Genomic DNA, 14,383 nt, shown 5'->3' on the forward strand with positions numbered 1-14,383 from the left:
TTTAGGAGTTCTTTGAATGGAGCTACTTTAGGCATACTTCTAATCTCTTAAATTAATTGTATATGTAAATTTTATTACTTGCCTGTCAGTACTCTTTGCAAAAAAGAAGTATAAAATGAATCTACATGTGTTTACTTTGAAAAGGTTGTATATTTAAGTTTTAAATTAGTCATTTGAGCATTAAATATGTTTTTATAAATCAGAAAAGAGGTTGTGGGATTTGGAATTAAATTTTCATTCTAACACTTGGGAGAAGTCGGTCTCTCAGAAAAATGGTTCCTTTATAATGAATAAGACAGTTTATACTGTTTTGTAATGCTGTAATTAAAGTATGCACAGGATATACAAAGAGAGTATAATTCAATTCTCAGGCATTTAATAAACATTAAATAAGTGCTGAAAATCTTTTTGCATCATTTATTGTCTTCAGGGTAATGATGGTTAATTTTGAAATGAAAAGCTATTAGTGGACATGGTTGTTTATACTAATTACTGTGTCAATTCAAAAAAGATGAAAGTCTTCAAGATTGTTTCTAAAGTTGATTAACCAAAATCTCAGTTGCTAATGGATTGCTAATTGGATTGGATTGGAGTGATGGGTAATTTTACTTACTTATTTATGAATTCATTTTGAGCAACAGGTAATTAAAAACACCAGATTCCCATGTATTGTATAGGTCTGATTTTATAAATGCGTTTCTGATAGTAGGTTGAGCTATTATTGGAAGTCAAATTACTGATTAAAGTTACATTTTCTCTGTTGCTATCCAAAAGCTGTGTAAATTTGTCAAAACTCTACAGTCTAGATTGGGAGAGGGTAATCTGAGAAGACTAACTGATGGGAAACATACTTTCCCTCTGCCTCTTGTGTGCAATTGCTAGATAAGATGGTCAAGCCAAGGTATTTCAGGTATGCTATACATTACGCTAACTTCAGAGTGAGAGTGACAGAAAGCATCCTTAATGATTACCCCTTCCCCTTGGGGTGAATGAGTGTTCTCTCCCCATATTTCATTTCCATGAAATACTTAACATCTCTACAGTGCTAGACTGCGAGGTTACCATGAGGGGCAAAACGGATGCGGTCCTTGTCCTTGTGGAATTTACAGTCTAGAGTTTTTGTTTGATGTTTGCTGCTTTTTTCCTCAAGATTTGCTTGAAGTGATTTCTAATATAATTTGTATTTCAATATATAGCAAATTGTTGGAAGGGGAAGTAAGGTGTCACTGGGAAAGTTGTTTAGAAATTTTATATTGCCAGAGTTGACTATAAAATGAGGCACCTTCAGAGGATGTATTGAATGGTAACTGTTTCCTTCTCTCTGATGGTTAGATAAGGAAAACGAAACATGTAAGAGTACATGGGAATTTCAAGACGTTGGCTGCTGAGGGTCTGCTCCCCATCTTCCTTCGGACTATCTGGTTTACAAATGGTATAGATGCCTTTGGCTTTAAAAAAATAATATTTGTATTATGAATGTTTTCCTTTATATGCAATCCAATATAGTTTGTAGTAATTACTGGTTATGATCACTTCATTTCCTCTGAGGAAAACCCCTCTGATGCGGCTTTTAATGATACTATTATTTGACTAGGTGTGCATATGTATTCGGTTCTTGCTGTGAATTTATGGGCCAGTTTTCTTTGCAGTCCTAAATTGAATAACATACCTACTTTTGAGCTGATTAATAATCATAAACAGAATTTTCCTAGCTCTAATCTAGCAGAAACTGGAGGATGTACAAAGAGTGGTTTAGGAAGATGGACAATTGATGCCATAATCGCAGATTCACTGCCTTTATCTGTATACCAAGCAGTTTTGAGAAAAAAGAGGTAAATGGCTTATTCCTGGACTTGCTGATTTTTTTCTTGTTGTTGAAGGGTTATAATTGTTTTTATTTATTTTTTAAATATAGTTTATTTATTTTTGAGACTGAGAGAGACAGAGCATGAGTGGGGGAGGGGCAGAGAGAGAGGGAAACACAGAATCTGAAAAAGGCTCCAAGCTCTGAGCTGTCAGCACAGAACCCGATGCAGGGCTCGAACCCATGAACTGTGACATCATGACCTGAGCTGAAGTCGGACACTTACCGACTGTGCCACCCAGGTGTTCCTATAATCCTTTTTAAAACTTCTTTTTTAAAGCTGAATGCCAGTTTGTTTTTCTGTCAGTGCTTTGAAATCCCTTTGTCCCTCCTTACCCCCACAAGTTCCACTGCTTTTAAAGTATTTTGATGTGTTTTTGTCCCCTTACCTTAGAATTTGAATGGAAATAGTCCATTTGGTTTTCATTTTCAGTAAAAATCCACTTTACTCATAAAAGTTAGCAGAATTAAAATGTTCCCACCTTCCCTTTCTAATATAAAGCCTGTGATACTGATAGAACAGGCATTCAGCAGTATTTATAAAATTCTGATTCTGTGCTAGAGTACCGTGCTGTGCAGTGATGATACTTCCCACTGCACCTATAGGGCATACTGTTCAGTGAACCCGTGCACCTTAGAGCACCTGTCTGTGTCTTCTGTCTCCTGTCTTAACTACTAAAGAAAGTTCCTGAATGCTTATAAATGTGAGACCAACCTTTTCATGTCTTCCCTATTTCGGACTAGCGCCTTGCTACAAATGAAAGGTTTCTGACAAACTATTTTCATAAGGTGACATTCATCTCACACTCGGTACTCTTAACTAATTAGCAACCATTGTATAGCAGTAAACTTATTTTAAACATAAAAGAGACCAAGAGACCAAACTTAGGATCAAATAAGATGATGATAAAGGTGCAGGATCTCAAACTGTTTTAGGATGAGATTAAGAAGTTTGTGAATGCGACTGAGGTATTGGGTGCAGGCCCTCAAAGTGGCTGAAGCTGTGTAGAAAAATAATAGGGACAGAGTAGCTACCCCCAATAAGGGAATAAAAGGAGGACAGTCACGAGTCCTCTGTACCTTCCTGCTGTTTCTTGTGCAGCCAGTGTACCGCCATTGCTTGAGGAGCATCGCACTCTGGGAGATTCTTTGCCTGGAACTTCTGCCTTCACTCCATACAGCAATTTCAGAGACAACATCACGTGAATCTTGTGTGATGGAGAGGACAGCATAATTTGCGTTGAGATGCATGCTCTACCTACTGTGATGTGACATTGGACCCGTTTTCCCTTTCTGGTTCTTAATTTTTTTTTTCCCATGTTTCCTGTGTGAGGTGGTTTTACTAACCAGCAACTCGGTTATTTGGAGGCTAAATTGGATATTGTATATACCATGCCCATTAAAATGTTGAATGCGGGGGCGCCTGCGTGGCTCAGTCAGTTAAGCGTCCGACTTCGGCTCAGGTCATGATCTCACGGGTTGTGGGTTTGAGCCCCGCGTTGGGCTCTGTGCTGACAGCTCAGAGCCTGGAGCCTGTCTTCAGATTCTGTGTCTCCTTCTCTCTCTGCCCCTCCTCTGCTCATGCTGTCTTTCTCTCTCTCTCAAAAATAAATGAAAACATTAAAAAATTTTTAAAATGTTGACTGCATATGTGTTAAATGGTACTTGATTAAATATTAGTCTTTCAATCATTACTGTAATATTATCTGTCTATTAATACTACTAATTTTATTGCTATGAGTCATTTTGACCAAGTGTGTGAAGGTGAAGGTATCAGTCTAGGCTTTCCTGAAGCTGTCCCTCATTTACTCTGAGGCTTTCTCCCATCCACGTTGTTTGAATGTGATGCCTATCAACACTGTTCATTTTTCTTGTTCTCTCATTATTGCTGTTGCCTCCATTTTACCTTTCAGAAGTTGTCAGGTTTTCAGCCCAGGAAGAAGCTTTCATTGACCTGTCTTTACACAGTGACTGTATAGAATTGACCCTCTGTTTGTATTTGCCAGAAATTTACAATAATCACAGAAGGTGCAGCCAGACAGCTGCGTGTGCTACTTTAGTTAGCACTCGTCGGTGATGGAGCCCCTAGATCCCCATATTTATTAGAGATCATGGGAAGAGGTTTTTTTTTTTTAATTTTTTTTAATGTTTTTATTTATTTTTGATACAGAGAGAGACAGAGCATGAGAGGGGGAGGGGCAGAGAGAGAAGGAGACACAGAACCGGAAGCAGGCTCCAGGCTCTGAGCTAGCTGTCAGCACGAACCCACGAATGTGAGATCTGACCTGAGCCGAAGTCGGAGGCTTAGCCGACGAGCCACCCAGGCGCCCCGGGAAAAGGTTTAAAGTACAGGCTATAGGTTGAAGGGAAACTGGAGAAAGAGGGTAGAATTATGATGGTAAATGGGCCCCCAGTTCTGTTGCCTTACCTGAAATCTTTGCCATCTTTTGACATTTTTTATTTGTCTTCCATTTTTTCATTTGTGAAACTCCTTCCAATTTCTCTGCCTACAAGTGGCTTCTGCCTTCTTGAAATTTTTTTTACTGAATCATACGTTCATTGTCATGTATTGCTTGCTCTGCTTCTGTGCTTGCTTTTTTATGTATCTCACTCCTTGGGCTTTTTGGAAGTTAGGCCCATGTGTTGAGAACACACAATGAAAGGCTTAAGGTCCACACTCTGGGATCACCCTGGGTAGATGTGAATCCTGGCTCTTGAATTCACTGCATGACCTTCAGCAAGGTATTTAACGTATTTCTGTCCTCATCTATAAAATAAATGAAACTGTTGGATTGTTTTGTGTATTAAGTGACCTAATACATGTAAAATATGTAGAGCACTGCCTAGGAAGTGGTATATATTCAGTAAATCAGTTCTGGCTGTGATAACAGTAATGTTGTACACGTGTTTTTCATTTTGTTTTGTCTTTTGTTTTTTATTATTATTGTCCTTTTTCTCTGCTTAATACCAAGCATAGAGTACTTGCTTACAGAATACCCTGCATGGTCAGGATTTTATTATAATGAGTATGTCACCTGAAGATTCATTGTCTTACAAGATACCTTGAGCTCCTTCAGATCAGGGGCCAGATTTTGTTTATCTTTAGTATCCTTAGAATCTACCACAGTGCTTGACACATAGTGGGCTCTCAGTAATGTTACTGAATTGGATATATTTGATGGAGTTAATATAACCAGTGCACTTTGGTCTTCTCAGTATTGGATACTTCTGAACACCCAGTTATGTCTGAAACTTGGAAATTGTCTTTGACAGTATTACCTCTCAGTGTACTCAGTCTATCACAAAAACAGTAACTTTTAAGATCTATGATTTATACCGTCTATAAGATCTGATTTATAAGATCAGAAATTGTAAGATATCTAAGATCTGTAAGATCAACAGCTTCATAATAAAGGTGGTATTGAAAAGATGGTAATAGAATAATTGTTCTTTTATTTATTCATTATTGTACTTATAATGGAATTTCTTTTTTTTTTTTAATGTTTATTTTTTGAGAGAGAGAGAGACAGAGTGCAAATGGGAGAGGGGCAGGGAGAGAGAGAGAGAGAGAGAGAGAGAGAGAGAGAGAAGGAGACATGGAGTCCAAAGCAGACTCCAGGCTGCAAGCTGTCAGCACAGAGCCTGACATGAGGTTGAACCCACGGACTGCGAGATCATGTCCTGAGCCAAAGTCGGTCACTCAACTGACTGAGCCACCCAGGTGCCACTGGAATTTCTAAATGGAAAAGAAAATAGACTTGTACTGATACCTGAAGTAGGAAGTTATTTGAGGGCAGTCTTAATGAAGGTTCTATAAGAAGTATGAGAGGAAAAATAATTCAGTGAGTGAATTTCATGGGGGAAAAAAAGGAGGAAGACTTTGTAGGAGTCTGAGGGTCCTGTTCAGCAGTAGTTCTAGTGAAATCAGTAGGAATCAGAAAAGGAATATGGGGGACCACTTTGGTTATTCTAGAGCAAAATCAAAATGTTACAGCTCAGGTTGGAGAGGATTATTATCCCTTCGTGATGATATGAAGATTACACCAAACATGTTAGAGGATTGACAGCAAAGAGAAGATTTTAAAGTACTTTAACAATATAAATTGGCTGTGAAATGATAGTCATTAAAGCACGAGAAATATACCTTCCGGTAAGTGTAGGAAGCTGGGAAACTTGAGTTCTAATGTAAAATTTTAGTGGCCAGTTTTGCTAGTAATTAGTGATGTGCTTAATACCAAGTAAGATGAGGAGGTCTGTGAGTCCTTTTACTGTATCACCCTTTTGTGAGATTTCGATTTCTGTGTTCTTGTCTAGTTGGGATCTCTTGTTTCTAACAGCAGCAGCCTCTATGAACAGAACGGCTAAACTTTGTTTTTCTGGATATTGGATTTTTTATGGATGTCATCCTGAGACCTATGATGTATTGTTTAGACTTATTGTTTGTGGTAGTCACTTTAATTTACCTTTGTTTTTACATTACGAGAAATACAAAATGTATTCTGTCACTTTTATTTAGCGTATTTTACATTTTATTTCTAAGATCTATTAAGAATAAATATTTGTGTCTCCTTTGGATATTTCTGGAATGGAGGACAGAAATTAATTAATGTTCTGATCTTATCACCTGGTAGTTTTTCCTCTAAATTTTATTTTTATGTCGATGGACCATTTCTCTGACTTCTTCCAAAATAGTGGAGTAGGAAAAAGTTGTCCTTCATTTTCTCAGACTTCCTGGCTGCATCTGAAAATTAAACTGACAAAGACAAGATTAACAGGAGAAAAGCATACTAATTTAAGTTTTACATGTCATGGAAGCCTTCAGAAGGAAATGAAGAGCCTAAAGGATTTGTTAAACGTATGTGTTTTTATGCTAGAGTTGATACAGAGTGGAAAGTTGTGGAAAAATAATGATAGGGCACAGGGTCTGAAGTAAGTGTAGCAAACGGGGGAAATTTTGCAAGGCCTATTTGTTTCGTTTCTTAGAGTCTCTTTGTCCTTGGAGATAAGGATGCTCCTTTTCTCCACCTCTCACATGAAGTTTTCAGGACAGATGGTATGGGGTGCGGTGGGGTGTAGGGAAGATCAGGGAGAGTCCTTCTTGCTTCTGCCTTTTTCTCATACTCTTTCAATTTAGAATATTCAGTATGTCAGGGTGCTGTGTTTTGGGATCGGATGTCCTGAATTCCATCCTACCTCTTTAAGTTGTGTGACACAGTTGAAAAATCCATGAGATGCACCTCATTATACATCGTGTATTATTGAAAATACTAAACACAAAGCAGACTTGAGGAATCTAGCTCTCATTCCTTCTTTACCTTGAATTCATGTCATTTTTCTGTCATTTAGAATTTTTGGTAGTGGTTTTCTAATTTCTTTGTCCTTTCAATAGCAAGAACAATAGCCAGCCACAAAAGATAGCTGTGAGAATTGTAAATCATTTTCACAAAAATCTATTATCCAAAATTGTTGGGAGGATTTTATTTTTTTTACCTCAATCCCCCAGGTTCGTTGTCTCACTGCTTCAAAGAATGAAGAGGTGGACACAAAATGAGCAGCAGGCAAAAGTTAATTAGAGTATGAGCTCAAGAAAAGAGTAGTCGGAAAGCTCTCTTTACAGAAGGTGCTTTCAGCGTTAAATACTCAAAACCGAAGGCAAGGGTCCTTGTTTTGTAAGGGTCTGGTAGGCACCCTCTTTCCTTCCTCCTTGTTCTTTTTCGGGTTCTACTCCTACTGGCTGGGTAACTCTAGGTGCTGGATTGTCCGTTCCTTAATGGCTCGACTCCGTCCGTGCAGAGCGTGACTGGTCATAGTGTCCCACATATAACATAAGTTTTACAGTTCAGCTAGGTATTTTTATTGACACATTCCTAAGGGGATCCTGAGGGGACTGGGTGGTGTCTTTTACGTTGTGAAGAGAGGGACCTTATGCCCCAGGGGGTTTGCTTTGGTAAACTGCTCCCGGCATTGTTTCAAAATAAGTTGTTTTTTGCCACCCAGGAACATCAAGTCCCAACCTTTCCTTCTCTGCCTATTTTATCCTATCTTTCCCTATTATAGCATACACCTGGTTTTTTATTGTCATAGAAAATGCTGGGAATTATACCAAATATTTAATGTGGAAATAATTCATATTATATGAAGTAATTGTTTTGATGTGAAAAATGGTCTAATAGCAAAAGGGAGTTATTGTTTACAACTGCACATACACATACCAGTGTATATGGTCAGGGCATTAGTAATATAAATGAAAGTCAGAATTAGCCTAAGTAATGAGCTTTTTGGAAAAGTAATGACTAAATAATATATAACATAAACAATTTATAGTTAATTCTTTGTATTAAATTTTTTTAATGTTTTTTTATTTTTGAGAGAGAGAGAGAGAGACAGACAGACAGTGCAAGCCGGGGAGAGGCAGAGAGAGAGGGAGACACAGAATCCTAAGCAGGCTACAGGCTCTAAGCTGTCAGCACAGAGTCTGACTTGAGGCTCAAACTCATAAACTGAGAGATCATGGCCTGAACTGAAATCATACAGCTGCACTGACTGAGCCACACATGCGCCCTTATAGTTAACTCTTTAAGTCATTACCTTAAAATATTACAGTATATGGGGTGCCTGGGTGGCTCAGTTGGTTAAGCGTCCAATTTCAGCTTAGGTCATGATCTCACGGTTTGTGGGTTTGAGCCCCACATTGGGCTCTGTGCTGACAGCTCAGAGCCTGGAGCCTGCTTCTGATTCTGCGTGTCCCTCTTTCTCTGCCTCTCCCCTGCTCATGATCCGTCGTCTCTCTCTGTTTCTCAAAAATAAGTAAATGTTAAAATTAAAAAAAAATATTACAGTATACATAGATTTTTATTGTAAAAGATTCATACTATTTCAGATTTATATATGTAGTTGAAAAGTCATTAAAAGACCCCTTTCAGTTTCCCCAGCTTTTCTTGCCAGAGACAATCTTTGCCAGTAATTTGGTATATAACTTTGTATCATTTTTCAATGCAAGTGCTATATCTTAATACATTAAGATGCTAATTGGTGGTATTCAATATTTTTTATACTCAAAAATCTCTTTGAAAAGTTAAAAAGGAAGAGCAGGGAGGTAAGGGAAAGCACATCTGTGTTCACCATTCTAAATTGCTTATTGTTTTTGATACCTTTTTTTTTTAAGGAATAAAACAAAGTTGAAGTCTGTAATATGTTTTCAAAACAATGTAAATATTTTATGCTAAATTCCCCAAAATTATGTTAGTCTATTTACATCTTATTTCATTTTTTCTACTCATAGCTGTCGCTGATGCCTATAGTTTGTTCATTCTGAATATTTACAGTTTTCAGATTTCCTTTTTTAAAAAAAGATATTTTTAAAATTCTGAGTTGTTTACTTATGTGCATTAGAAAAAGTCAAATTAACTGCTTTCTGAAAATTGTAAGTTCCTGAGATTTCCTTTCAACAATACCTTTGAAACACAGATAAAATTACTTCCTGGCTCTCAGTTTCCTGTATCCATGGCAACCTCTGTTTTACTCACTGACTGTGGAGGAACCCATGTGAAGAGTGGTGTTTCCTGAGCAAACTGTGACTTAAAAAAAAAAAGGTGGAAGTGGGGAGGTCAACTGTGCCACAGAAAGAAATGGAGCCTAGAAATGTCGCTCTTCAGATTTAGAAAGCAAACCTTTACTTGAATCAGCCGGGTGTCAATAATATGAATTTCCTGTCTTGGTAAGATTATTTATTTAAATATGAAATTCTAGTTGAAACGAAAAGTAATTTGATTGTGTGAAAAGCTGTAGTTTATTTTAGAGTTTAATTGTGTTTTCATAAATTATAATGTTATTTAATTGGTATTGACCTTAATTTGAAAAGGGACATATTCTATCCAAGACGATTATCCCTACATCATCATTTGTCACTTTTGTTATTGTTCATTATAATATTTTAAATTGGCTTAGCAAACATTTTATTTTGCAGTTTGTTGAATTTAAATTATCATTTTGCCAAGCAGTGGGTTAATGGTCTGGAAGTATCAATTCTAGAACCCACTCCAAACTCATTATTTTATGCTATCACCTTAGTAGGATTTATGATACTTAGTATTATTGGCTGATACTAATAAAAATAAAGAGAATGAGGACTTTTTAGTATTGTAAAACTTTGATTTGGAGAACTCTTTGATGATTTAAAGTTTCACCTTCTTTTTTTATAGCCAATTCTGATATGAACAGAAAAACCAAGAACAGGGCTATGTGTGGATTACCTTTTTCTCTGCCTTGCCTACGACTTTTTCTACTTGTTACCTGTTGTCTTGTTTTATTATTCCATAAAGAGATTCTTGGATGTTCGTCCATTTGCCAGCTCTGCACTGGGAGACAAATTAACTGCCGTAACTTAGGCCTTTCAAGTATTCCTAAGAATTTTCCTGAAAGCACAGTTTTTCTGTATCTTAATGGAAACAATATATCTCATGTTAATGAGACTGATTTAATAGGACTTCATTCTCTTGTAGCATTGTATTTGGATAATTCTAGCATTGTGTATGTATATCCAAAAACCTTTGTTCATTTGAGGCATCTATATTTTCTATATCTAAATAATAATTTTATGAAACGTTTGGATCCTGGAATATTTGAGGGACTTTCTAATCTTCGTAATTTATATTTACAGTCTAATCAGATATCTTTTGTTCCAAGAGGAGTATTTAATGATTTAGTTTCAGTTCAGTACTTAAATCTACAAAGGAATCGCATCACTATCCTGGGGAGTGGTACCTTTGTTGGTATGTTTGCTCTTCGGATACTTGATTTATCAAATAATAAAATTTTGAGGATATCAGACTTAGGCTTTCAGCATCTTGGAAACCTGAATTGTTTGTATCTAGGAGGTAATAATTTAACCAGAGTACCATCAAATGCTTTTGAAGTACTTAAAAGCCTTAAAAGACTTTCTTTGTCTCATAACCGCATTGAAGCCATACAGCCCTTTGCATTTAAAGGACTGGTCAACTTGGAGTATCTTCTCCTGAAAAATTCAAGAATTAAAAATGTTACTAGGGACGGGTTTAGTGGAATTCGTAATCTTAAACATTTGATCTTAAGTCATAATAGTTTAGAAAATTTAAATTCTGACACATTTAGCTTGTTGAAGAATTTAATTTACCTGAAGTTAGATAGAAACCGAATAATCAGCATTGATAATGATACGTTTGAAAACATGGGAGCGTCTTTGAAGATCCTGAATCTGTCATTTAATAATCTTACAGACTTACATCCAAGGGTCCTTAAGCCATTGTCTTCACTGACTCATCTGCAGGCAAATTCTAATCCTTGGGAATGTAACTGCAAACTCTTGGGCCTTCGGGACTGGTTAGCCTCTTCAGCCATTACGCTAAACATCTCTTGTCAGAATCCTCCATCCATGCGTGGCAGAGTGTTGCCTTATATTAAATGGACTGACTTTACAAATTGTGTTGCATCTTCGACAAATGTATCCGGAGCTTGGGCTATAAAATCTCTCCATATTCATCACAAGACTCCTGCATTAATGATGGCCTCGCATAAAATAACCACAAATGGGAAACATTTGGAAAATACTGAGAATGTTACTTTCTCGGAACAAAATCATACTTCACCTGCCTTTCAAGAGAATACCTCTGGTAATCCGTTAGAGGCTACTGCAGTGCTCCCCGTGCAAATACAGCTTACTTCTTCTGTTAACTTGAACTCGGAAAAAAACAGCATTCTACCGATTGATGCTGCTTCTGTGTCAGGGAGAACATCTCTTATTTGTGCACAAGAAGTTGAGAAGTTGAATGAGGCTTTTGACATTTTGCTAGCTTTTTTCATCTTAGCTTGTGTTTTAATAATTTTTTTGATCTACAAAGTTGTTCAGTTTAAACAAAAAATAAAGGCACCCGAAAACTCAGGGGAAAATAGACTTGAATACTACAGCTTTTATCAGTCAGCAAGGTATAACGTAACTGCCTCGATTTGTAAGACTTCCCCACATTCTTTAGAGAGCCCTGGTTTGGATCAGATTCGACTTAACAAACAAATTGTTCCTGAAAGTGAGGCACAGGTGATCCTCTTTGAACATTCTGCTCTATAATTCAACTTAATATTATCTATAAGATAACTTCAGTGCTGTGGACAGCAGTTAAACTGAAGCCTTATAGAATATAAACTTTACATGGGAATGTAATGAATTATATGAGCTTAGCATTAATAAATACATGTTTTTAATAATTTGTGAATACTGTATTCATTCAGCATACATCTTCTTTGATAGGTGCTATATTATATAATAATAATAGCTAATATTTCTGTGTACCAAGCACGATGCTAATAAATACTTCACATATCACTTTTAATCCTTATAAAGTAGTTCTGTACATTTTATAGGTAAGGAAACCTAGGGAGAGAGAGTTTAAGAAAATAGTTCCAAATTAGGGCACCTGGGTGTCTTGTTGGGTTAAGTGTCCAACTTTGGCTCATGTTATGATCTCACAGTTGGAGCCCTGCTTCGGGCTCTGTGCTGACAGCTCTGACCTGGAGCCTGCCTATCTCTGTCTCTGTCTCTCTCTCTCCCTCCCCTACCTCCTCCCTTCCCTGTTTGCACTCTGTCTCTGTCTCTCAATAATAAAGAATTTTTTTTAATTAAAAAAAAAGATACAGCCCCAAATTCTCACTGCTTGTGACACTTTTTAGGTTGTCTGATTCCAGAGTCCATGCTTTTAATTCCATGCTTTACTACTGCCCAGTTGCTAACTGTGAACGACATAGGCATGGTTTCTTTTCTAAGTAGAGCTTGAAATCTAGAGGAGACTTATGGCTTCTGTACAGGATGGTAAGTATTGCACTTGCAGGGTGCTGTTGGGTGTAATGTAAGTGGAGGTGAAAGAGCTTTATGAGAAATGTGATGTTGAGACTGGATCATGAAGGGTAAATAGAAATGAAGAGAGTTGAATAACAATAGGTAAAGGTAATGTATCATAAGAGGTGAAGAAAGAAAGAATACTGTTTTCATGAACTAACTATATTCAGTATAGCCAGAGTTGAGAGTGGTGGTGTGAGATTTGCAGCAGGAGAGAGATCAGATGATGAAGGATCTTGCAATTTCATGTTTTTCCTTAAGGCAGCAGGACGCCATGGAAGGATTTTAAATAGTGGAGTGACTTAATCAGATTTACTGTTAGGAGACTATGTTCTTTTTGAAAGGAGCAACGAGATGAGAGGCAGGGTTAATGGGATAGGAATATGAATCACCAGTCGAGGAGAGAGGTAGTGGAGACCCGGACCAGGATAGTGACAAACAGAATGGATGGATTCTGGAGCTACTTTGGAAGTAAGAGAACTGCCTTGGTGATTGGCTGTGGGGTGGCAAGTGAGGGGTATGTCAGAGATGGTAGTTTTTGGCTTAGGCATCTGTGTTACATTTACTGAGCAAAGGAAGGAAAAGGAGTGGGGATATAAGCAGGAAAATATAATGAGGTCAATTTTAGATCCATTGAATTTAAGGTTCATATCTGGTCTCCCAGTGGGAATACTCTGAAGTAGAAGATTAGGAGAGACCTGTCTGGTAAAGATCAGTGCTTTGTAACTTTCCATCTGTCTTGTACACTGGAAGTATACGGTACTTCAGTAACATCCACCATTTAGGCCTTGATGTTGGGAGACAGGGAAGTGAGGAGGAATAAGATAAAAGAGACCCCAGGAGACATTAGTAGCCTTGACAGGAAGTCTTAACATAAATAGATGGTAATTCGAGCCATGGAAACCATGTTACGCTTTTCCCGATTAGATAATCTATTAGATAAGTTGGTACTTGTATAGCACTCTGCAGAATATTGGGCATGTTTTAAGTGCCCATGCTGGATCTGTTAACAGAGACCTGAACCACAAATAGGTCTTAAAGTTTCTCTCTTGAGCATTATGTATCTCATGTTTCTGCTGTCCTTCCTCTTCCGTCAGATTTCCGTTTTTTTATTATTAATATTCTGCATATGAAATTAGCCTGAAGCAATCCAGGAATGTGTAAACCAAGTGATAATTACTGAGTTTGTGTTGTGAACCCGAAGTAATTATAAGAATGTGTTAAGTTGTCCAGTGTACCTTCAGATGGTGCTTCTCAAACTCAGAGTCACTTATGCTGTTAAAGCACAGTCTGTTCCCTGCCGCCCCCACTACGCCTTCCCAGAGTTCCTGACACACTGGGTCTGGAGTGGGGCCTGTTGAGTGTGTAGTTGAACAAGACTGCTGATTCTCCTGGTCTGAGGACCATGACTGGAGAGCCACTGATGTAAGATACTTGAAAACCAAAAAAGACACTAAGGAGTGGTTTTTGAGATGCACTAGAAATTTCAGAGAAATTAAAGCCACAACTCCCCTGCCTCCACCACCCCAAGAGTTTTTACTCCTGTGTTTTTCCCTGCCTAGCTTGAAGTTGTGTCCTTGACTGTGATTTTAGCAGAAAGCATGAAGACATTTTAAGTAAATCTCTTCTTACATAACTTACTTGTTTCATTATCA

General features: G+C 37.5%; 1 protein-coding gene across 6 annotated transcripts in view; it reads left to right on the forward strand.

Moving 5' to 3' along the window:
- Window positions 1-14,383, forward strand: part of IPO11 (importin 11) — a 204,800-nt gene that overhangs the window by 141,164 nt on the left and 49,253 nt on the right. The window contains exon 28 of one of the 6 annotated variants that reach the window (XM_029942305.1): window positions 11,119-11,241. The exons of 3 other annotated variants lie outside the window; for them this stretch is intronic. In XM_029942305.1, the coding sequence (XP_029798165.1) occupies window positions 11,119-11,140 (22 nt within the window). In that variant the 3' untranslated portion in view covers window positions 11,141-11,241. Of the gene's footprint in view, window positions 1-1,332; window positions 1,416-2,966; window positions 3,334-11,118; window positions 11,242-14,383 lie in introns of those variants that run through there. 2 more of the 6 variants (XM_029942306.1, XM_029942307.1) reach the window with 2 other exon arrangements.

Source organism: Suricata suricatta, chromosome 6 (genome assembly GCF_006229205.1).
Source record: "Suricata suricatta isolate VVHF042 chromosome 6, meerkat_22Aug2017_6uvM2_HiC, whole genome shotgun sequence".
NCBI classification, from domain to species: Eukaryota; Metazoa; Chordata; class Mammalia; order Carnivora; family Herpestidae; genus Suricata; species Suricata suricatta.